General features: G+C 37.8%; 1 protein-coding gene and 1 long non-coding RNA gene across 5 annotated transcripts in view; one reads left to right on the forward strand and one right to left on the reverse strand.

Annotated features, from left to right (window-relative positions):
- Positions 1–21,755, reverse strand: part of TMEM209 (transmembrane protein 209) — a 30,202-nt gene extending 8,447 nt beyond the window's left edge. The window contains exons 1-12 of one of the 4 annotated variants that reach the window (XR_012011170.1): positions 20,814–20,953; positions 19,737–19,873; positions 19,511–19,569; positions 18,050–18,181; positions 17,342–17,583; positions 14,972–15,173; positions 10,234–10,409; positions 9,052–9,123; positions 6,360–6,456; positions 3,477–3,602; positions 918–1,015; positions 45–228 (exon numbers count right to left, since the gene is read on the reverse strand). Coding sequence is in view for 3 of the 4 variants with exons in the window: in XM_072784561.1 (XP_072640662.1) it covers positions 918–1,015; positions 3,477–3,602; positions 6,360–6,456; positions 9,052–9,123; positions 10,234–10,409; positions 14,972–15,173; positions 17,342–17,583; positions 18,050–18,181; positions 19,511–19,569; positions 19,737–19,873; positions 20,814–20,816 (1,344 nt within the window). In the remaining variant the exon portion in view is untranslated. Of the gene's footprint in view, positions 1–44; positions 229–917; positions 1,016–3,476; positions 3,603–6,359; positions 6,457–9,051; positions 9,124–10,233; positions 10,410–14,971; positions 15,174–17,341; positions 17,584–18,049; positions 18,182–19,510; positions 19,570–19,736; positions 19,874–20,238; positions 20,954–21,489 lie in introns of those variants that run through there. The other 3 variants (XM_072784563.1, XM_072784561.1, XM_072784562.1) reach the window with 3 other exon arrangements.
- On the forward strand, positions 20,224–22,312 carry LOC140609265 (uncharacterized). The gene is made up of 3 exons (XR_012011171.1): positions 20,224–20,541; positions 20,683–21,077; positions 22,161–22,312. It is a non-coding gene; the product is annotated as an uncharacterized lncRNA (long non-coding RNA).
- The last annotated feature ends 917 nt before the right edge of the window (positions 22,313–23,229 follow it).

The following is a 23,229-nucleotide window of genomic DNA, read 5'->3' on the forward strand; positions in this document are numbered from 1 at the left end:
ATCTTATATGGGGCTTGATTTCATGACCCTGAAGAGATTATTACCTGAACCAAAATCAAGAGTCAGAGACTTGGGATCCCTGGGTGGCGCAGCGGTTTGGCGCCTGCCTTTGGCCCAGGGCGCGATCCTGGAGACCCGGGATTGAATCCCACGTCAGGCTCCCGGTGCATGGAGCCTGCTTCTTCTCCCTCTGCCTATGTCTCTGCCTCTCTCTCTCTCTCTGTATGACTATCATAAATTAAAAAAAAAAAAAAAAAAAAGAGTCAGAGACTTAATTAACCAGACTGAGCCACTTAGGCTCCCCTAGGAATCTTTCTTAAAGCCATAATCCCAATTAAGAAAAAAATATGCATCATGATATTCCTTTCAATACTATTTAAAACAGAAACGATATAATTCTTGAACTTTTAATTCGAACGTAGAACAGTTAATTGTGTAATAATGAAAAAATACTTAAACATTTCCAAAGTGAAAAAAAAAAAGAACACAAAATTTTATGTGTGATTGCAACTATGATAAAAATATCAAAAAATAGTACAATCTAAGTAAAAGGGGAAAAAAGAAAATAAACCAAAATATTAACAGTGGTAAAGATGCTGGTAACATTTAAAATTTTTATTTCTACCTTAATTTCTAAATTCTTTAATACTTTTTTTTTTTTTTTTTAAGATTTTGTTTATTTACTTCAGGGGTGGGGAGAACACAGAGGGAGAATAAGAAGCAGACTCTCTGCTGAGCAGGGAGTCCAATGCAGGGCTGGAGCCCAGAACCCTGAGATCATGACCCAAGCCGAAGGCAGACAACTGACTGAGCCACCCAGGCACCCAATACTTATTTTTATAATGGAAAAATAAAAGCATGTACATCCAACAACATGGAAAAATGTTAAACTGAAAAAAACAAAACTAGGGACTTACAGCAGAATCAGTGGGCAGGTCTGTATCCCACTTGCGTCCTTTGAAGTCTCCACCTCTATTCCATCGAAATGAACTCATGCAGCCTCCCTGAGAAAGTTCTAGAGCAACAAAGATGAAATTTAAAAGGAAGAAGAAGAAAGAGGGAGGAAGAAGAAGGAGGGAGAAGGAGAAGAAGGAAGAAGGAAAAATAAGAAGGAAGAAGAAAAGTTGTCAAAGTCCAAGGGGTTACCATAAGGGAAGCATATCATTTTAAATACCTGATGAAAACACTCAAACATAAAGCAATACAAGATATAAAAGATTGACTTACACATTACCATGAAGAAAGAATGAATCAGACAAATTCATAATGTGGGTTAAAATGTGATCTTAAAAAAGTCAATGTTGTCTGGGGAAAAAAAAGTGGGGCAGAGTGGTTCTAGAGAAAGAGACCGAAGAAAGATAAAACAACCTAAGGTAATGTGTGAACCTAGACTCTATTCTGGTTAGGAAAAACAAAGGGTATGTAACATTCTTTGAACAATTGGGAAATTTGAATATGAACTGTATATTAGATGAAATTATAGAAATATTGCTAATTTTAAAGGTCTGTTGTGTACTGGGGTTATGTAGGAGAATGTTCTTATTGTTAGGAACTTACATGCTGAAAACCAATCATGTCTGTATTGAATTTCAAATGGCAGAGCAAAGAAATAAAAAGTTCCTGTGTATGTATGTAGAGAATCAAGGACAGCGAAATGTTGGTAACTATTCAATCTAGAAGGCCTATATGGTGTTCACTGCACTTTTTAAGCTTTTTTGTATATTTGATATAGAATATAATAACACTCTCTATGTACCTTACATATATGTGCACAAACACACACATTTTTTTGGGAAATACAGATACCCTGCTATCAGGCAATCTTGTCAAAAACTGTAACCTGGATTTATAGGAAATACAGAGAATCTTGTAAAATTGCACTCCATGGGGATATAATTCAGTAAAATCCGCAACTCTACAGGACAAACAATCCATTTTTTTCAGCAAATAAGTTGCAAAGGAAAAAAAAAAAGGACAGACAGGACACCTTTAGCTTGAAAGGAACTTCAACGCTGCATCAACCAGTCACACCATGTGATGATATCTGAATCCCAATTCAAATACCAAAAAAGTAATTACACATTTTATGAGATGGTTGGACATTCATACATAGGCTATACATTTCATGATACAAAGAAATTGTTAAAAAAAATTAGGGGTCACAATTGTACTGTTTTTAAAAGGCCTAATCATTGAGACATATACAGAGCTACTTACAGATGAGGTGACAACATATACAACAAGATAACAAGATATATAATACAGGAAGGGAAGAGGCAGATGGGGGTAGAGATGGGGCCAGGGATGCCCAGGCACTAAAGGCTGCAGGGACCAGGGGCTATGTACAAGAGGCTTGAGTATACTGTCTAGTTTTATAATATCTGAATTTTCCTTATAATAAAAAGGTGTTTTGTTTTTTTTTAAGATTTTATTTATTTATTCATGAAAGACAGAGGAGAAAGAGGCAGGGACACAGGCAGAGGGAGAAGCAGGCTCCATGCAGGGAGCCTGATGTGGGACTTGATCCCGGGTTTCTAGGATCACACCCTGGACCAAAGGTGGCAGTAAATCACTGAGCCACTCGGGCTGCCCAATAAAAAGTTTCTTAAGTCATGATAGATGCTTATTCTTGAACCCTAGTCCAAAACTAAGGGAGAGAGGGGGGCACCATAATGTTTTCAAATTAAAATTTATGATAAATCTGAAGAGTGAAATACTATTTCTAAAACTTGTTTTAGTGATGAGAACACTTTACAGTTTTTCAAATAAAACCAGGGAATCATAAAGACAGAGAGGGAATATCAAGGAGGCTAAATTTCCTGATTCTCATATTAGTCTCCTCAGAAGATCATATTTTCCTCCAAATAATCCAAATATAACAGAAATACAAAGAAGTAACATATTAAACATGAATGATAAGAATTGAGAGAAAGAAGGATCAACATGCTCAAACTATAAAGAATGTCATAGTGGCATCCATTCTTGGTAGTTAAAATGAGTGAAATATTTACTTGAGCCCATGTAGCTCATAGTTGTTTCCCCATACAGAATAAAATTAATTAACAGATTCAGGGCTAAATATATCATTTTGATGTTTTAAGCACATGAAATATAAATCACAAGTTGTTCAAATATAAGCCTTAATTAAACCATAATTAAATATATATCTATTAAATATAAGATACTTAGTGATACTTAAAATGTTTTTCCTTGTTACTTTTTTGAGAGAAAGAGAAAGAGATGGGGGAGGGGAGTTGGAGGGAAGGGGCAGAGGGAGACAGAGAGAATCTTAAACAGGCTCCACACTCAGTGCAGAGTCTGACATGGGACTTATCTAACAATCTCGACATCTTGACCTGAGCTAAAACCAAGAGTTGGACGCTTAACCACTGAACCACCCAGACACCCCTGCTTGTTACTTTTATTTATAAAATCTCAAAGTGGTAAAATTTTTTCCTCTTAAAATTACTAGTTACCTTTGATCCTTTCAAACAAGTATTCCTGATTTGGTGTAAGGTCTAGATACTGCACAATTGTATTCAACGTTGGAATGAGAGGTGCTTTGACCAGAGCAGCTTGTTTCAAGCTAGTAATACTAGCCTCTGTTAAAAATAAAACACACAGGACACAGATTATTCTTCATGCGGGTCTCTTAAACAACTTAAAATGCTCTTCCCCCAATAGATGCTAAAGGAATAAATGAAAGCAATAATAGTTTTAACAACTTGCATTATCTACTTACAATTTCTTTTTATCATTTCTGGCATGGTGGTCAGATTTATAAACACAGACACCATATGCACACACACTCCAAAAGCAGCAGCCAAATCCATTCTGACAAAACTAATACACAAAATATTTTTGTGGGGTATGTATCAAAAGATACATGACAGCTTTCAGAATCAGGTTGAGTTAAAAGTTGCCTGTTATGCCACTGACAAGCAGAAACTTTTTATGACAGTGATTTCTCTTATCATGAATGACAACTACACACAGAAATTAAACTGACAGAAATTTCAGAATGTCTAACCTTACTAGTAATATTCAATGTTGGGGAAAAGGCATTCTTCTATGTGACATGGTTGCTAGAGTATAAACTGGCATAAGCTTTTCAAAAGTCTTGCTGTATTTATTCCTACTGAACTAACAACTCCACTTCAAATAAATTATCCCTAAAAAATAATTACAAATGTACACAAAGATTTAGATAAGATGATATTTACTCACAGCATTATTAATAACAGAAAGGGAAAAAGCTCTACATTTCATATAATAAAGATGGGTTAAATACATTACACATGCGACAAAACAGTATGACCCCAATTTATTTAAAAACATATGCATATATGTACTATCTCCCCTCAATTCCTAAATATACACTTTTAAAACTTTAATGTTCTTAAATCATGGTATAACTTACAATTGAGATAGTATCATAACCAAAAATATTTGGTTGTGACTTAAAATTGATATCTCTGGAAACAGAATTATGGGTAATACCTTTCTTTCTGTACTTCTGTCTCTACTTTCCAGCCTTTCTACAATGATCATAATATATATTGCATTTGTAGTCACAAAGCAATGCCACTTTTTTTAAAAAGCACATCACACTAGTAAAATGTTGTGGAAAATACACATTTTAATAGCTCTCCCCTCCCTAACACCTATTTTTATAGCTTTTAAAGAACGCTCAAAGAGGACAGGCACAGGTTCAAATAACATTACCAAGATCTAGAAAGTAACCATTCTGGATTTCGGAGTCAGAGAGCTCTGGTCTCAAATCTCTGTTCTGTGACACTGGGCAAATTACCTAGGCTCTCTGTGTCTTAGCCTCGTCCATTAAATGGGACATTAACAGCTAGCTTTCAAGGTTAATGAGAGGGTCTGTAAATTACATATGAAACTCTTGGATACTCAAGAAATAGATGCCTTTGGGATATAAAATTCTATTCTTAGTCCAGAGGACAAATATTGATTAAAAGACACCCCATATAAGTAGAAAGTAGTAATGTGCAACCCAAAGCACTTAAATATTTCAAGGAGAAATTTATTCTCTAAAAAGAGGTGGTTGACTATTATTCCTTATTTATTTTGAAATCTAATTACTTAACATTAAATAAGTTATGGTATATATATTTTAGACAAATTATAGGGAATCTTAACAGCTTTATTTTTTGTAGGTAAGAATTGAAAATCGGTGATTTTCTTTTTAAGATTTTATTTATTTACTCATGAGAGACACACAGAAAGAGAGAGAGACAGAGACACAGACAGAGGAGAAGCAGGCTCCATGCAGGAAGCCCAATGTGGGACTCGATCCTGGGACTCCAGGATCCCGCCCTGGGCCGAAGGCAGGCGCCAAACTGCTGAGCCACCCAGGAGTCCCCCAAAATAGGTGATTTAAATTAGCATTGTTACACACATTCCTTATGCTTTGTACAACTTTGGAATTAGTATCTGATAAGGGACTTGTATCTAGAATATATAAAGGAAACCTCAATGATAAAAAAGATAAATAATCCAATTTAAAAATGGCAAAGGATCTGAAAAGACATTTCTCCTAAGAAGATTATGAATGGCCAATAAACACATGAAAAGATGCTCAACATCAGTAGTCATCAGGAAAATGCAAATCAAACCCACAATGAGAAACTGTTTCATACCCATTAGGATAACTGTAATAAAAAAAGACAGAGAAATATGGGTGATGATGTGAGAAAGTGAAACCCTCAGACACTGTTGGTAGCAATGTAATATGGTACAACTACTTTAGAAAACAGTCTGGCTGTTCCTCAAAAGGTTAAACATGGAGTTACCATATGGCTCAGCCACTCTACTTCTAGAGAAATTAAAACATACAACCATACAAACACCTGTATACAACTGTTTATAGCAGCATTATTCATAATAGCCAAAAAGTGAAAACAACCCAAATGTCAATCAATTGATATGTGGGTAAACAAAATACAAAAGATCAATAAAAAGAAAGTACTGATTAAGGTTACAACATGGATGAACCTTGAAAACATATTAAATGAAAGAAGTCAGTCACAAATGACAACGGTTGTATGATTCCATTTATATGAAGTATCCAGAATGAGTCTACCTACACTGGTAGTTGCCTTGGGCTAAGGGATGAGTGATGGAGGAAACAGAGTATGTGGAGTTTCTTTTTTGGGTGGTGAGATACTCCAAAATTGCAGGCTTTAAATGGGCGAACTATATGGTAAGTAAATTCTATTTCAATAAAACTCTTATTATAACAAGGGAAGTTGTTAAATAGCCCAGTATAACAAGAAAATTTCTACTTGGCGGATTCACTGAAGGTAAATCAAATGTTGGGCTCTATTTTCACATACCTCCTATCTGAAGCTCAGGACATCCCATTCGTCTCATTTGTGTGCTGACAGACTCGATCTCCTGTACCAATGGCACTAATATTGTCTCATTGATCCACTAGAAACAAGGCAAAAATTTTACACACATAATTCTAAAGCATTTCTCAAACAATTATTTTCATGAAATGCTAAGAATATTTTTACTGTCTTCTACTTGAATATTAACAGAGTATAGTGAAAGAGAATGAAGTAGCAGCTACGGAAGTCTAGAGAGTTCAGTAAGCAAGCTAGGAAAGTAAGTCAACTAATTATATTCTTAAAGCATGTATGCCTCCATACTGCTGAAGAACATATAAAAATTTCAGTTATATGTTAAGTTTTTCTTTTTTAAGATCCATTCATTTGAAAGAGCAACAGCACAAGTGGGAGGAGCAGAGGAGAAGGAGAGAGAATTCCAAGCAGACTCCGTGCTGAGCATGGAGCCCAATGCCACGCTTAATCTCATGACCCTGAGATCACAATCTGAGCTGAATCTGAGTTGAATGCTCAACAGACTGTGCCACCCAGGTATCCCATGTAAGTTTTTCTTAAAATTTTTATGATTATTATACTTAGCTAAAAGGATAATTTCTAATTTACATTTCTATAGTAATTATTATTTTAAATATATATATAATTTAATATTTTATTTATTTATTCATGAGAGACACACAGAGAGAAAGGCAGAGACAGGCAGAGAGAGAAGCAGGCTCCATGCAGGGATCCTGACGTGGGACTCAAGGACCAAGCCCTGGGCGCTAAACTGCTGAGCTATCCAGGGATCCCCTAAAAATATATTTTTTAAAGATTTTATTTGAGAGAGAGAGAGAGACAGAGAGACAGAGAGAAAAAGCATGAGATGGGGGAGGGTCAGAGGGAAAAGCAGACTCCCTGCCGAGTGAGGAGCCTGATGCAGGGCTCAATCCTGGGACTCTGGGATCATGACCTAAGCCAAAGACAGAAGCCCAACTGACTGAGCCACCCAGGTGCACCATCACACATTTTTTTATGTCATGTTAATATTTTGTAATTAATAAGACAGTTTTTCAAACTAACATAATTAATTAACTCAGAAGGCTTACCCAGTTCCCTAAATATGAGGAAATAGATCTATTATACATATCAGATCTACTAGTTTATAAATATTACAGTATCACTTTAGGACCAGAAACTTCAAATGCTACTTTGGATGGCTAATGTCAAACTAATTCTGAGATATGAAAAGATTGCCCAAGTAAATAGCACATTTGAACTGTGTGTTATGAGTTTAATGTATGTGCTAATGGCAACTTCAACTACTACTTCTGTTTAACCATAAAATGGAAGGATGAAAAAGGTTCAGATGAAATACAAGTATGCAATTCCTTATATAGTTTGTGAATTAAGAAACTTTTTATAAAACAAAGTTTTTTGGTAATCCATTTAGCAAGCAAATTGAATATATTTGCAAGATCTGAACTGAATTCCCACGAGGCTATTTACAGACTTTATCCCACTTAGTGTAACCATTTATATGCTATGCTGCAAATATTAAGGTGGTTGATTATTGAATGCTAACCAGACTTTGCTAGTAGTTTTACAAAATATATGGCATATGCATATTTTTCTTTTTTTTATCCCCCACCCCCCCCACACCCTGCCCATCTCTCTGCATATTTTTTTTTTATCCAAAAAACTTGATATTTCAAACTTGTAAGTAGAAATAAAAGGGAGTATAGTTCTAGGGCATCATTTCACTTATTCATTCTTCCAACATGTATTCAACACATTCCACTTGCCAGCCACTCTTAGGCTGTAACAAAATTACCTAAAGGTTCAGAATTATATACCCTATGCTATACCTTTCACCTCTATGAGAGATTTTTACGTTTAAAAAGCCATCCAGTCTCTGGTTCAAGAAAATAGGCTATTTTCAATACTCCCTCTTGATACTCTATTAAAATTATAGCAAGAGAATAAAAAGGAGTACAAGTGATTTCAATAGATTTCTAGAAGATGTAGAGTGGACGCATGAGTGCTGAAAGATGGACGAGTTGAAGAAGCTGCAGCCTCCACAGGAATCTATGTGGAGCCCTGAGTGGAGGAGAGCTCGTGGACCCCTCAGCACTTGGGACCTACTGGTACTTCCAAGAGTGGGAAGGAGGCAGGGTTGAAATGAGTTGATTCACTTGCTCTTCCAGGCCAAAGAGAGAGTTCCTCTCCAAAACAACTGAAAAAAGTGAAATACTCTGAACTGGCTTCTAGTATATATTACTTTATCTATCTTAAAAGTTCTCTGGGGGCAAGGGCATCATTTGTTTCCCTCGCATTTCTAGAGTGTTATAGGTTCTGACAGGAAAGCTCTTTGAAAACAAAACAAAACAAAACAAAACAAAGAAGAAGCAAATAAAATCGAGCTACTGGGCAAGGGAAGATCTTAATTAAATATATTATTCCTTTATCCACTCAAAATAAACTGATTTACTAAATATGGAGAGAGGAAAAAATCCAATGAAAATAGACACCATAAGATAAATGTGTTTATCCTTACATATGTGCCATCCATATTGCAATTTTAATAATAACTAATTCTGATATTCTAAGTAGTAATTAACACCTCTAAATGATATTCTAATAACATACTTTGCATATAAAGAGGCACTAGTATTGTCCAAACAGTAATGTCAGAACTTACATTTCTGAATTTAGCTGTCCATGAATCCATATGATCAAGAAGTTGTCTATTCATAGTCACTCTTGCCCAAACCTATTAAAAATATGTTTAAAATGAACAATCAGTGAGGAAAAATTTTGCCAGAAATTAGTCACTTTCCTCCACTTTCCAAAATACATGGAAAAAAAAATCTGAAAAACAACTTCATAAACATTGGCATTGATCTAATTAATATGCAATTAAATTTCTTACTTTCTACTTGGTTGCTATTTGTGCACAGATACCTCTTTAAAATTCCTTACATTGGTATGTTTAAAGAATATTCCTGCTTTTATGAACAAAATAAAAATCTTATATTTGGTATTAAACTGATGAAGTTACAGACTGCTCAATATTCTAATCCAAGTGTATTTTTATTATTTTTAAAAAAGATTTATTTATTTGAGAGAGAGAGAGACAGTAGGGGGATGGGCAAAAGGAGAGGTGGAGGGAGACAGGGAGGAGGAGAGAGAGAAGCAGACACCCTACTGAGTGTAGAGCTCGATGTGGGGCTCAATCTCAGGACCCTGAGATCATGACCTGAGCTGAAATCCAGAGCTGGACACTTAACCGACTGAGCCATCCAGGTGCCCCAAATCCAAATGCATTTTATTTTATTTATTTATTTTTGCATTTATTTATTTATTTATTTATTTATTTATTTATTTATTTATTTATAAAGATTATTCATTTATTCATGAGAGACACACAGAGAGACAGAGGCAGAGACACAGGCAGAGGGAGAAGCAGACTCCATGCAGGGAGCCTGACATGGGACTCAATCCTGGGTCTCCAGGACCACACCTGGGGCTGAAGGTGGCACTAAACTGCTGAGCCACCCAAATGCATTTTAAAAGCAAGAATCTTATATATTAAGTACAAATAGATACTTGAGACGTCTTTTTATAAATGAATGAAAAAAATGTTTTTCATTCAGGACATTAATGTCAACTATATATTACAAAGAATAAAACATACAATATAATTCAGCTTTAGGTACAAGAAGTTAGATAGGAGCTTTTTCACTATTTAATGTGTGCCAGATTTATGTTTCTAGTCAGTAAAAGTGAAGGTTACAAGGAAAAAAAAAAAGTTCCAGAAGTAGAAGAGACTTTCTAACAATCTACAATCATAAATGTTAAGTCATTTTTATTTTCCACTTACTTCCTCTGCAGCTTGTTTAGAACTGAGATCAGCTTCATCTTTGTTAGCACATGGGGCCTGAGACCTACAGGCAAGTTGATACTGAAACTTCTTTAAAGTTTGTGCATAATCTCCCATAGAACGATTGTAGTTCCAGAAAGTAGGACTGGTGGAAGGCGAGGTAGAATCTGGACTTCCTACAATGATGAATTTAAAGAGCATCAGTGTGCGCTATATTAATTTTGACATCCAGAGTTAGCTCACAAACACTGGGTATCTAGGCACCCAGGCAATGGCAATCAAAGAAGACAAAGCCCCATGGGGCTCTTCTCCTTCCTTCTCTCTCTCTCTCTTTTTTTTTTTTTTAATTTTTAAATTTATTTATGATAGTCACACAGAGAGAGAAAGAGAGGCAGAGACATAGGCAGAGGGAGAAGCAGGCTCCATGCACCGGGAGCCCGATGTGGGATTCGATCCTGGGTCTCCAGGATCGCGCCCTGGGCCAAAGGCAGGCGCTAAACCGCTGCGCCACCCAGGGATCCCTAGACAGAGACTTTAAAAAAAATTATGTTTAATGTGACTGAGATGGGAAAACAATTGAAAACATAAGAATAAAACGAGATTCTAAAGCAAATAATGCCTATTTGAAAGAGTACCAAGCAAAACCTTGAAAACTGAAAACAACAACAAACCCACGATAGATAAAAAAACTCAATGAGTTAAACAGCTGGTTAGACACTGCTTATGGAAGAACCAACCATCAATGCAAACTGATTAAAACAAACAAACTGGGGTGAGGGGTAAAACAGAAGAAGGCCAAACTACCAAATATGGAAGAAATGAAAGTATTACCAAGTCTCCACTTTGCAACCACTACTGCATTAACTCATTTGGGAGAGGACCATTAATGGATGCTAAAACCATGAGGTGAAAGGCTCTACTGGGGAAATGGGATTCACAAGTCTCAAAGTATCACACTATAGATTATTTATTAATTACCAAAGAGAAAAAAGCTAAGGTTGCCATCATCTTGACCATGTGATCTAATTTAATGTTACCAATAAAGGGACAAAATGATGTGTCTCCTGACAGTTAATGTTGAAACAAGCATAATGGCATCTAAGTTGTATTCTTGCAGCAGTCCCCCGCCAAAGTTTTTGTCCAAGAAATTACATTTAAACTGATTCAAGAAGCACCTGGGTGGCTCAATGGTTGAAAATCTGCCTTTGGCTCTGGTTGTAATCCCAAGGTCCTGGGATCAAGTCCTGCATCAGGCTCCAGCAGGGAGCCTGCTTCTACCTCTGCCAATGTCTCTGCCTCTCTCTCGTGTCTCTCATGAATAAATAAAATCTTAAAAAAATTAAAATTAAAAAATAAACTGATTCTAATCTAATCTAATAATGAAAAATGACCATGCAAATCCAAATTTGCAAAACAACTATTTGCTGATCTCTTCAAATATAAATGTCATAAAAAACAAAGTAAACAAAAAAGCACAAATGTTTCATATTAAGACAAAAGAAGCATGACAAACACAATACATGATCCCTGACTAGATCCTACACCACTAAGAGAAAAAAAATGCTACAAAGGCCGTTATTTGGGTCAACTGGAAGAAATGTGAATATGAATGATACTAGCATCTTAAGTATCATAATTATGTTACAGTTAGAAAATGTTCATGTTTTTAGATGTGTGTGAACTAGTGAAGGATGAAGTGGCCAGTCAGCAAAAAAATGTGTGAGAGAAAGTAAATGTGAGTGCCTGGTTTCTTACTATTGGAGAAAGGAGTTTCAAATATGAAAAGAGAATATGCTGGAATAAACACTGCATAGTTGGACTGCAATTAGAGGTATTAGTACGAACTCAGGGTTTTTACTATATATCAACAGACAGATACAGAAATTCATATAGGGGTGTGTGTGTATCTAAATATATTCCTAGCTTTCTTTTGAGAAGACCTGGAGTAATGATGTCCCATCAACAGTGACATATGCAGAGCCTGGACAGTAATTTCTAAATATCATTCTCCACTAAAAAGCAATCATGACCCCCTGGAGAAACAGTCTACACTGACTCCAGAGCTAGTTAACCAGGGAAAGTGCAAGAGGAGACTGAAATATCTTGTGGTGCTACAAAGTTCAACAACAAAAACAGAAGTCAAAGGATCCCACTAGCCAAATCTGAGAGAATCTAACCACCAAAATAAATGACATCATTGGGGAGAAGAAAAAGTTCTATTTCTCAACAGAATGCCAACAAATAAGTTTAAAAGGTGGTTACACAACAATGTGAATGCACCTAACACCACTGAATTATATACTTAAAAATGGTTAAAATGGTAAATATTATGCATATTTTATCACAAGAGATGTTTAAAAAAATGTAAAAGGCAATAATAAAGAAATGATGGAATTAGCCACTAAGAGAACCAACATAGTAACAATTTTGAAAAGAAACTTAAAAGGATGTTAAAGCTAAGTCAAATATGATGAGGAAGAGGATATTCATACAGCCTCAAAGTAGCTCCTCACAAAATACTTATTATTTACAAATTAATTTATACAAAATACTAAATTATTTAAAACCTACAGAGGATTAGAAGTATAGGGATGGACATAAATATACTAGGCAAACACTAACCAAAAGAAAATTAGTATAGCTGTGTTAATATCAGAGAAAATAGGGATCCCTGGGTGGCGCAGCGGTTTGGCGCCTGCCTTTGACCCAGGGCGCAATCCTGGAGACCCGGGATCGAATCCCGCATGGGGCTCCCGGTGCATGGAGCCTGCTTCTCCCTCTGCCTGTGTCTCTGCCTCTCTCTCTCTCTGTGACTATCATAAATAAATAAATAAAAATTAAAAAAAAAAAATATCAGAGAAAATAGACTGGAAGGCAAAAAGCCTAAGGAGATAAAAATGAAAGGAATAATTGACCATAATGATGTTAACAATCCTAAATTTATATGCACTCAACATAATTTCTTATATATTTAGCAAATTTGACAGAATTATAAGGAGACATTTAATAGAAGACAGAATTATAAGGAGACATTTAATAGAAGACAATCAGTGGAAGCTTTTAATGTGCTTTTTTACTAATAGGTCGAGTGGATGAAGGTTAATAAGATAAAGAATTTAAGAGCATCTTCAAGAAGTCTGGTTCAGGGGCGCCTGGGTGGCTCAGGTGGTTAAGCATCTGCCTTCAGCTCAGGTAATGATCCCAGGGTCCTGGGATCAAGCCCGCATCAGCTCCCTGCTCAGAGGGGAGTCTGCTTCTCCCTCTCCCTCTGCCATCCACCCCCACCTTGTTCATGCTTGCTCTGTCACTCTCGCAAATAAATAAAATCTTAAAAAAAAAAAAAAAAGAAGTCTGGTTCAATGAACAAATATGGAGCCCAGTATTTAGAGACTATGCATTATTTTCAATATACCAATAACCATTTCTAAAAAGTGATCACAAAGAAGGCCTAAATGCAAGTGTTTAGAAACACCAAAGAATTGAACAGGGTACAGTTCACAATCTCTAGCTGTAGCACAATTAACTTAGAGGAAAAACAAAAGATAACCAAGTCTTCATTTCATATGTTTGGAAATGAAAAGCAAAACTAATCACTAACAAAACTTATAAGCAATAATAACAACACTTCTAAATAATTTCTATGGACCAAAGAAGAAATGAAAATGGAAACCAGAAAAAATATCAATAAGACAAAGATATGTAGAGAAAACAACATAGGTTGTTCTATGCATTACACTCTATAATTTTCAGTAAACTTGAAATATTTCAAAATTTAACAAGAAGAAAAAAAGCATGTATCAACAAATAACAAGATCATATTGATTTGTTTCTTTGACATTTCTGGCACTTTCAGGCAAAATTAAATTAAAAATCAATGGAGAGATTTCAAGTGACACAAAGAGCCATGGTCCAATAACTGACTTCCTCATTGTGGCCATGCTTTAGCACCTAATGTGCTTTCTGTGAAAGTTCCTGAGGGTAAAAAATCATTACTTGGCTCAATAACCTAATTTGGTTTCAAATAATTGACTTTGTTATAATCAAATCCACCCCAAATAGATTAAGATTTGCTAACGTTGTTTCCCAAAGTAAACTAAAGACAAGTTCAAAAATGTTCTGAAAAACAGCAGCACTTCTAGAGTAAATTCGTTTTCTCTCCTTTATCCCTCTCTACCACACCAATCTTCCCAAGGACCAAAAGGAGACCATTATCACTTCAATAAGCTTTACTATGTACTGCTTCATAGCCTAAATTTTATTTTTAAAAAAGATTTTATTTATTCATTTGAGAGAGAGAGAGGGAGTGGGGCGGGGGGAGGGAGAAGCAGGCTCCCCATTGAGCAGGTAGCCCAAAGCAGGGCTTGATCCCAGGACCCCAAGATCATGACCTGAGCGGAAGGCAGACGTTTAACCATCTGAGCTACCCAGACCCCCCTTGCCTCAACTTTTAAATAGAAAGCATAACTTACATTATATGAAAAAGCTTTCAATCTTAATGTAGATGAAAGGTCAAGATTTCTCAGTTCTGCTATATTTTCCTTCTTAAATTTGGTGAGCTTAATTCCAACATATAAAATATAAAAACAAAATATATTTCTCTTCTAAGCTATACAAGGTATATTAGTAAAAAAGAAACCTTTATGTACAGGTATCAATATAATGAAAAATAAGTTAAGGATAATATAAAGTAACACCAAAAAATGTAATTAGATCTAAATAAAAACATACATATACATACCCAGCTTAACTCTGTGCTGTTTCTCTTCTTCACTTCTAAGAAAAGTATCCAAAGTTCGTAGGTCTGTCATGTAGTCTTCTTTGTCAGTAGGGGAGTTATAGACGGTGGGTGAAGAACGGTAGCGAGATCTCAATCCACTGCTCTCCACTGGTCCAACAGTAGTAGGGTATGGAGAAGAAGGAGAGGGACTATAGCTTGCCAACTACACAAAATAGAAGAACTTCTTCTTTATTGAAATTTATTTATTTATTTTTTAAAGATTTTATTTATTTATTTTATTTATTCATGAGAGACACAGAGAGAGAGGCTGAAACATAGGCAGAGGGAGAAGCAGGCTCCATTGTATGGAGCTTGAGGCAGGACTTGATCCCAGGACCCCAGGCAGATGCTCAACCACTGAGCCATTCAGGTGCCCTGTTTTGGTTTTTGACTTTCAAAAAGTAATACAGCAATTAGAATGGCCAAAATTCAAAACAATGCCAACAACTAATGTTAGTGAGGTTGTGGAGCAACATGACCCTCATTCACTGTTGGCAGGAATGCAAAATGATACAGCCACTTTGGAAGACAGTTTGGCAGTTTCTTACAAAACTAAACTAGACTTACCTAATGACCTTGGAACTGTGCTCCTTTGTATTTACCCAAAGGAGTAGAAAACATACAAAAATCTGTATACATATGTTTACGGCAGCTTTATTTATAATTGCCAAAACTTAGAAGCAACGAAGATATCCTTTAGTAGGTGAATAGGTAAATAAATTGTGGTACAGCTGGACAATGGAGTATTACTTAGCGTTTAAAAGAAATGAGCTATGGGGCACCTTGGTGGTTTAGTCGGTTAAGCATCTGACTCTTGACTTCGGCTCAGACCGTGATCTCAGGGTCGTGAGATGGAGCCCCACAGAGCCAAGTTGGCTCCAGGCTGGGCGTGGAGTCTGCTTAATATTCTCTCCTTCTGCCTTTCCCCTCCACCACCTACCCCACCCCCCAATTGCACACATGCATTCTCTCTCTTAAAAAAAAAAAAAAAAAGAAAGAAAGAAAAAGAGGGATGCCTGGGTGGCTTAGCTGTTAAATGTCTGCCTTCAGCTCAGGGCGTGATCCTGAGGTCCTGGGATCAAGTCCCACCATCAGGCTCCCTGCATGGGGCCTGCTTCACCCTCTGCCTGTGTCTCTGCCTCTTTCTGTGTCTCTCATGAATAATAAATTATATTTTTAATAAATAAATAAACAAAAAGAAAGGAAAAAAAAAGAAAGAAAGAAAAGAATAAAGAAATGAGGGATCCCTGGGTGGCGCAGCGGTTTGGCGCCTGCCTTTGGCCCAGGGCGCGATCCTGGAGACCCGGGATCGAATCCCACGTCGGGCTCCCGGTGCATGGAGCCTGCTCATCCCTCTGCCTGTGTCTCTGGCTCTCTCTCTCTCTATGTCTATCATAAATAAATAAATAAATCTTTAAAAAAAATAAAAATAAAAAAAATAAAGAAATGACCTATCAAGCCATGAAAAAGACATGGAAGAAACTTAAATGCACATAACTAACTGAAAGAAGCCAAATGAAAATGCTACACGCTGCATAAATTCCAACGACAAGATATTTTGTTAAAGGTAATTTCAGATTTATCAATTTTGCTTCTATCAAGTCCAAAAATGAGAACTACATCCCACTTTACTGTGGGAGTTGGAATGAAGGTTTCTAATCATCCCTTTTGAAAGGGGCATCCATCTTCAAAAGTTCAACTACACAACTCTTTGTAGCTTAGGAGATAATCCAACATGATAAAAGCATTAACATTTTATAAAGACATACAAAAGTTTCACATAAACAAGCAAAGAAAGAGGGCAAATATAAATTAAAAAACTAAAGTAAAAAATTATCATAGTCTCAACTGGTTTGAAAAACCCTGCAGAAAGACCCTAGAGGGTGACCCTCAGTTCATTATCTTTGCAAAAATGAATTTTTTTTCTTTCATTTTTGGACGTGGTATAAAGAACTTCTGACTAGGTATCAGGATCTGGGTTCTGTTCTTGGCTCTTTTTTTTTTTTTTTTTTTTTTTAAGATTTTATTTATTTATTCATGAGAGACACAGAGAGAGAGGCAGAGAAATAGGCAGAGGCTCCCAACAGGAAGCCTGCTGCAGGGCTTGATCCCAGGACTCCAGGATCACGCCCTGAGCCAGAGGCAGACACTCAAGCACTGAGCCACCCAGGGGCCCCTGCTCTTGGATCATAAATGGGCAATTTGGGCAAGTCAATTACCCACCATTCCTCAGTTCCCTCAGTGAGAAAATGAGGAGTTTTGACTCATTTGAGGATTTTCAAGGCAGCTCCCAATTCCAAAATAATGTGGCCAAGAGAAAAGATTCATTACCTTATTATAACCACTAATGGGAGAGTAAGTCACTCCTGGGCTATAGGAACCGCTGCCGCCTGATGACAGACCTTGCAGCTGCGGGCTATATCCAGTTATACAGCTGGTGGTGAACTTGGGGCTGGTACTGGGTGAACGAGATGGGCTATAACTCAATACACTCTGACCCTGAATTGAAGGAGAAGGTGGAGAAGGAGGGATCTGGGTTGCTGCCAGATCATGTGGAGGAGTAGTCTGTACAACTAGAAAGAAGGAAAGAATAAATAAATAAAGTGCATGCATGTATAAATTAAAATTCTATAAAAACAGATTTAATGAACTGAATCTTTTTCAAGAAAAAGAAAGCAATAGTGAGTTGGTTGCTAAATTACATAACATGTTACTACCTAAGGACACAAAGTAGTTATTTACCATTTCAAAGTAAGAGATCGACTTCAATGCAGTAAGAGTTAGTCATTTAATTTTAATTGTAATTAAATAATGGAACAAACTTTCATGAGGCTGTCGAATATTATTTCCATTCAGTTAATACAAATAGGAATGATAATCATTGGTCTTAAGACAATCTATTATAGACTTGTTTAATACAATTGAAACAGATGGCCTTAGAAGCCCCTTCCAGTTTAGTCTACAAAAAGGGCAAATTAAATTGAGAAAGATTTACTGCTAACCTTTCCCCCACCTTTGCAAAATGTATACAACACTTACCAGCTGTTTTCAACCCTAAAAGTGTTTGCTGTCCAGGGCTAACAACCAGACTTGTTGGTGCCACAGTGTATTTGAAATATCTCCAAAAATCAAATAAGGCATTTAGGCTGAAGAGGGATGCAAGGGCAAGCTCTGGAAGAGAACAATGTATTTTATTTTTTTTTAGAGGGGATAGAACATTTATGGGGGGAGGGCACAAAACTCTTCATACTTCAGGAAGTTTTTTGTTTTATTTATTTATTTATTTATGATAGTCACACAGAGAGAGAGAGAGGGGCAGAGACACAGGCAGAGGGAGAAGCAGGCTCCATGCACCGGAAGCCCGACGTGGGATTCGATCCCGGGTCTCCAGGATCCCGCCCTGGGCCAAAGGCAGGCGCCAAACCGTTGCGCCACCCAGGGATCCCTACACTTCAGTAAGTTAACGACAAAATTGAAAACTATCTTCTTATTCCTCAAAACAGTTACCATTTAATGAATGTCTATTATACATAATGTTTATTACAAAAAAGTCTATTATAGGGCATTTACTAGTGATTTTCAAAACGTTACTGGGGCACCTGGGTGGCCTGGTTGTGAGTTTGAGCCCCATGGTGGGTTTAGAGATTACTTAAAAATAAAAAATAAATAAATAAATCTTTTTTTTTTAAGATTTTATTTATTTATTCATGAGAGACAGAGAGAGAGAGAGGCAGAGACATAGGCAGAGAAAGAACCAGGCTCCATGCAGGGAGCCCAATGTGAGACTTGGTCCCAGGATCACGCCCTGAGCTAAAGGCAGATGCTCAACCACTGAGTCACCCAGGTGTCCCCCCAATTTTTTTTTAATCTTAAAAAAATATATTACCATTAGTCCTTACAACGTTGTACAATAAACATTTTCAACTTCACTGGACTAGAGAAGTGACTTTTGCGATAGCACACAGCCAGTTACTGAAGCCATGATTATAGACTTAAAAACTCATGCTTAATTACTTGCCATACCACCTCCCTAACACAGATTCCAGAGTAATGTGTATATTAAACTATGGAACTTACGTTAATGGCCATAAAGACTCTTCAGACCCCAGGAGTACTGAAGAGGAGAAACAGAGAAGAGGAAGGAACAAGGAAACTGAGGAAGGCATCAATGGAAGAAATCTGGTTATTCTTGAAAGGAGAAATGGTAGGGAAGTAGGGAAGGCATTTCAGAGAGAATAACAAATACAAATCATCACCACCAATGTTTTTCATCACAGAACACCAATGATTACCTGGAATTGCACTTTTAGTCTTCTTTACTAGAGTGTTCTTTCCATGAGGGCAGGGACCTTGTTCCCTTCCCGCTATACTCTCAGTTTTTGGGACATAGTACACACTTGATTATATATGGAATGAAGGAATGAATACTAAGTTGAGTTAAACGTGAATGGAGTTTTTCATTGGCAGCAAATCTAAATCATAGTAAAATTAATTACTTACCAATGTACCAGAGGGGCCAGTATGTCACATTATAATATGAACTAATCAATTTTCCAGTCCTGAAACAAATTACAAAAAAGGCTTTTCAAAATCTTTAAAAACAAAAAACAAACAACAATAACAAACACCCCAAAGCAAAACAAACACCCAAATCTGTAGAATCGACCAACCATGGCTCTGTAAGTTTCACTTTTTTTTTTTTTTTTCTTTTGGCTAATTAACTTACATTTCAGTATATATCATTCCAGCCATAGATACATTTAGGAGTCCCCAGGCTAAAACCACTTTCTTAGCTTCTGTTTCTTTTCTCATCTTGATGGTTCTGTCAATAAGGGAAGCACTAGGATTTGTCTCCCCTTGCATCTATTCAAAAACAAAAAAGCACAGGAATTAACGAAAAGAAACCACTTCTCCATTTAGTAAATCAAACTTGTGTCCTTTATCACAGTAACTAAAAACTGCACATTTTCCCATATTTTTAAAATCTTTCCAAAATTGTTTGCATTTTATTATTATCTGAAGAGAGAATGCTAAATTATAACCGTATTGGCACCATATTGGAATCAACAGAGAACTGGCTCTTCAGAGAACACTACTTCAATGAATAAAAATGTCTTATCTTGTATGTAAAGGATGGTGACTGTATCTGCAATTATTCCGTTTTGTGCTTTTGGCATATGTCACAAGGACTAGCCCAAGGGCTCATTTAAGAAACTCAAAATACGAACCTTTGGGAGGAATACTCCCTATTAGCTAGAAGCCATTAAAGACTCTCCTCTTACATCTTCACGCAGAGAACATGAACTGTCTACGATCGTCAGCAACCCTGCACTCGGGTCGTCGCAGGCCAGAGACCCCTGTTTGTGTTGCTGATAAAGTGTAAGGATTCAAGTTTTATAAGGGTGAACACGCAAGGTGAGGAGGGTTGACGCGACTGGGGAGTGTGCCGTTTGCGTCCACGTGGGATTTCTATTTCCCTTGTTTCGCTAGGCCTCGTCTCAGACAAACAGAAGCCTCTTCCGTATCTGGAGGTGAGTCTTGCAGAGCGCAGAGCGGCACTCTTCCCGCCTCCCGGTCCGCGAGTCCGACTTCCCAGTCCCGAGAGCTTCCCTCCCTGGGTCTCCCAGCACAAACTTTAGCAGCCCCTATTGCTTTTGTCCTTTCCGCTACAGCTGGTGGGAGGCCTGGCCACACACACGCCACCCCCTCTGGCTGAACCCCCGACAGATCCACGGTCGCGGAAATCCCACGGCCCGCATGGACTCCACGTCCAGGAAGCACAAAGATGACCCCGAAAACGCACCATGTTCCTCGGCCGGAAGCCGCGGGCTCGCGCCACTCTCTACTGCACATGCGCGAAGCTAAACGGGGAGGTGAAGGCAACCGGCCGGCGGGACTACAGTCACCGGAAGAACGAACCTTCTCGCGAGATGAGGAGGATGGGGAAGGGACGAGAGCTTAGGAGCGTTACCAGGGAGACAGCTTTAGTGTGTGTGGCTCCCGCACTTCTGCCGGGAGAAGGCTGGGCAGCAAAAATTCAGACCAAGTTCTGAGCCCGCAGTAAAAAGTAATAACTGTAACAAGCTGAATTTCTTTCTATTAATATAATTTTAGCTTACTTAGCGCACTTATGGACTCACTTTTTTTTTTTTAAGATTTTATTTATTCATGATAGACCTAGAGAGAGGCAGAGAGAGAGGCAGAGGGAGAGGCAGGCTCCACACCGGGAGCCTGACGTGGGACTTGACCCCGGGTCTCCAGGATCGCGCCCTGGGCCAAAGGCAGGCGCCAAACCGCTGCGCCACCCAGGGATCCCATGGACTCACTTTTTAAATTTTTTTTATCATTATTTTTGGACTCACATTTTTAAGCATATTTTATTATGCAGGGTAGCTAATCGTAAGAGGATGTAAGTAATGTGTCCAGACACCCATGAGCGACGACAAAACATTTCTTTAAAAAAATACAAGTGTTCTGACCTGATGTAAATTCTTAAATATCCTTGTAATAAGAATGCAGCAGTAAGAAGAAAAATCCCAATGTTAGAGTTGCTAGTGGTTTCGAGATTTAAAAAAATCCAATCGTTACTTTTCTTGCACATTCTTGGGAAGAACTTCTAATCCCGAGGAAAAAGTTCATTGGGGAGTTCAGTTTGGTTTTATTTAACAAATACAAACGCCTACAACGTGCACTCAGGGATGTAAAAGTGCAGCTCCCCGGTTAGGGTGTGGAAGAGCTCAGCAGGCTGATGCACTAGACTGGCAGGAGAGGTGGGGCACGGGGGCGGGGGCCGGAGAGGGTGCGAGGGGCAGGCTGCAGGAGGCCTTCCTGGAGGAGGAGGCGACCTTCCTGGGGGAGGTGACGCAGGCCTAACGCGCAGGGCCAACAGCCACTATGAGCAGGGCGTGGGAACCTGCCATTGGGCACGTGGAGAAATGTTACCCCCATGAAAACATCACGCCTTTTCTCTCTCAATGAGCTAGTGGATTGTTACATCATGTACATGTCAGTGACCAAAATTTTTCCTAAAATGCACCTGAGGTCATATAGAAGCAAATTAAATTTCCTCGTGGTATTGCATATTAATGGAATCTGCAGGTATGCTATGCTCTTAAAGACCTAACAGATTTTTTTTAAACTGTGATTTTAGGGCACATCCCTGTTGGCTCAGTGGTTTAGCGCCGCCTTCCGCCCAGGGCAGATCCTGGAGACCGGGATAGAGTCCCGCGTTGGGCTCCCTGCATGGAGCCTGCTTCTCCCTCTGTCTATGTCTCTGCGCCTCTCTCTGTCTCTCTCTCTCTGTCTCTCATGAATAAATAAATAAAATTTAAAAAAAAAACCTGTGATTTTAATCATTTTTAGACTGCCTTAGCAGCAGTGGTGTTTTGCTTTAGTTTTAGATTCAGAGATGAACTCGAAAATTGTTCAAAGTTTAAGAATTCAACTTAAAGTTAAAATTAGAATACCACAGGTTCTCCCCCACCTCATGTATCTTTCCGAAGAAACTGTATACATTTGATATCATTTACAACAGACACATCTTTTTGTTGTTGTTGTTTCTTTAAGTAGGTTCCACACCTAGCATGGAGCCCAAGCTGGGCCTGAACTCACAACCCTGAGATCAAGACCTGAGCTGAGATAAAGAATCTGAGGCCTAACAGACTGAGCCACCCTTGCACCACTACAGCAGACACATCTTTATTTCCTCTCAATATTGTAAAGTTATTGTGCACTTATTGAAGATTTAAAAAGGAACACCATATAGTGTTTTGATATATAACTGGCATTATGTATTAGTTTGCTAGAGTTACCATAAAAAATTCCACAGACTGGGTGGCTTAAACAACAAAAATTTATTTTTTCACAATTTTACAGGTTAGAAGTCGAAGATCAAGTCACCAGTAGAATTGGTTTCTCCTGAAGCCTCTTTCCTTGGCTTGAAGATGGCCTTCTTCTATGTCCTCACCTGGCCTTCTATTTTGTGTCCACACACCCCTGCAGTGTTTCTTCCTCTTCTTATAAGGACATCAGTCATATTGGATTACGGCTCTATCTTTATGACCTCTTTAACCTTAACTATCTTTTTAAAGGCTTTATCTCCGGTGATAGTTAAGTTCGGGGTTATTCAATATTCATATGAATTTGGGGGAACACAATTCAGTCTATAACACGTTAGACATGTGCAGGTTAATTTACAGTGATATAATAAATACAAAAGA

The sequence above is a fragment of the Canis lupus genome, chromosome 18, assembly GCF_048164855.1.
Source record: "Canis lupus baileyi chromosome 18, mCanLup2.hap1, whole genome shotgun sequence".
Lineage (NCBI taxonomy): Eukaryota > Metazoa > Chordata > Mammalia > Carnivora > Canidae > Canis > Canis lupus.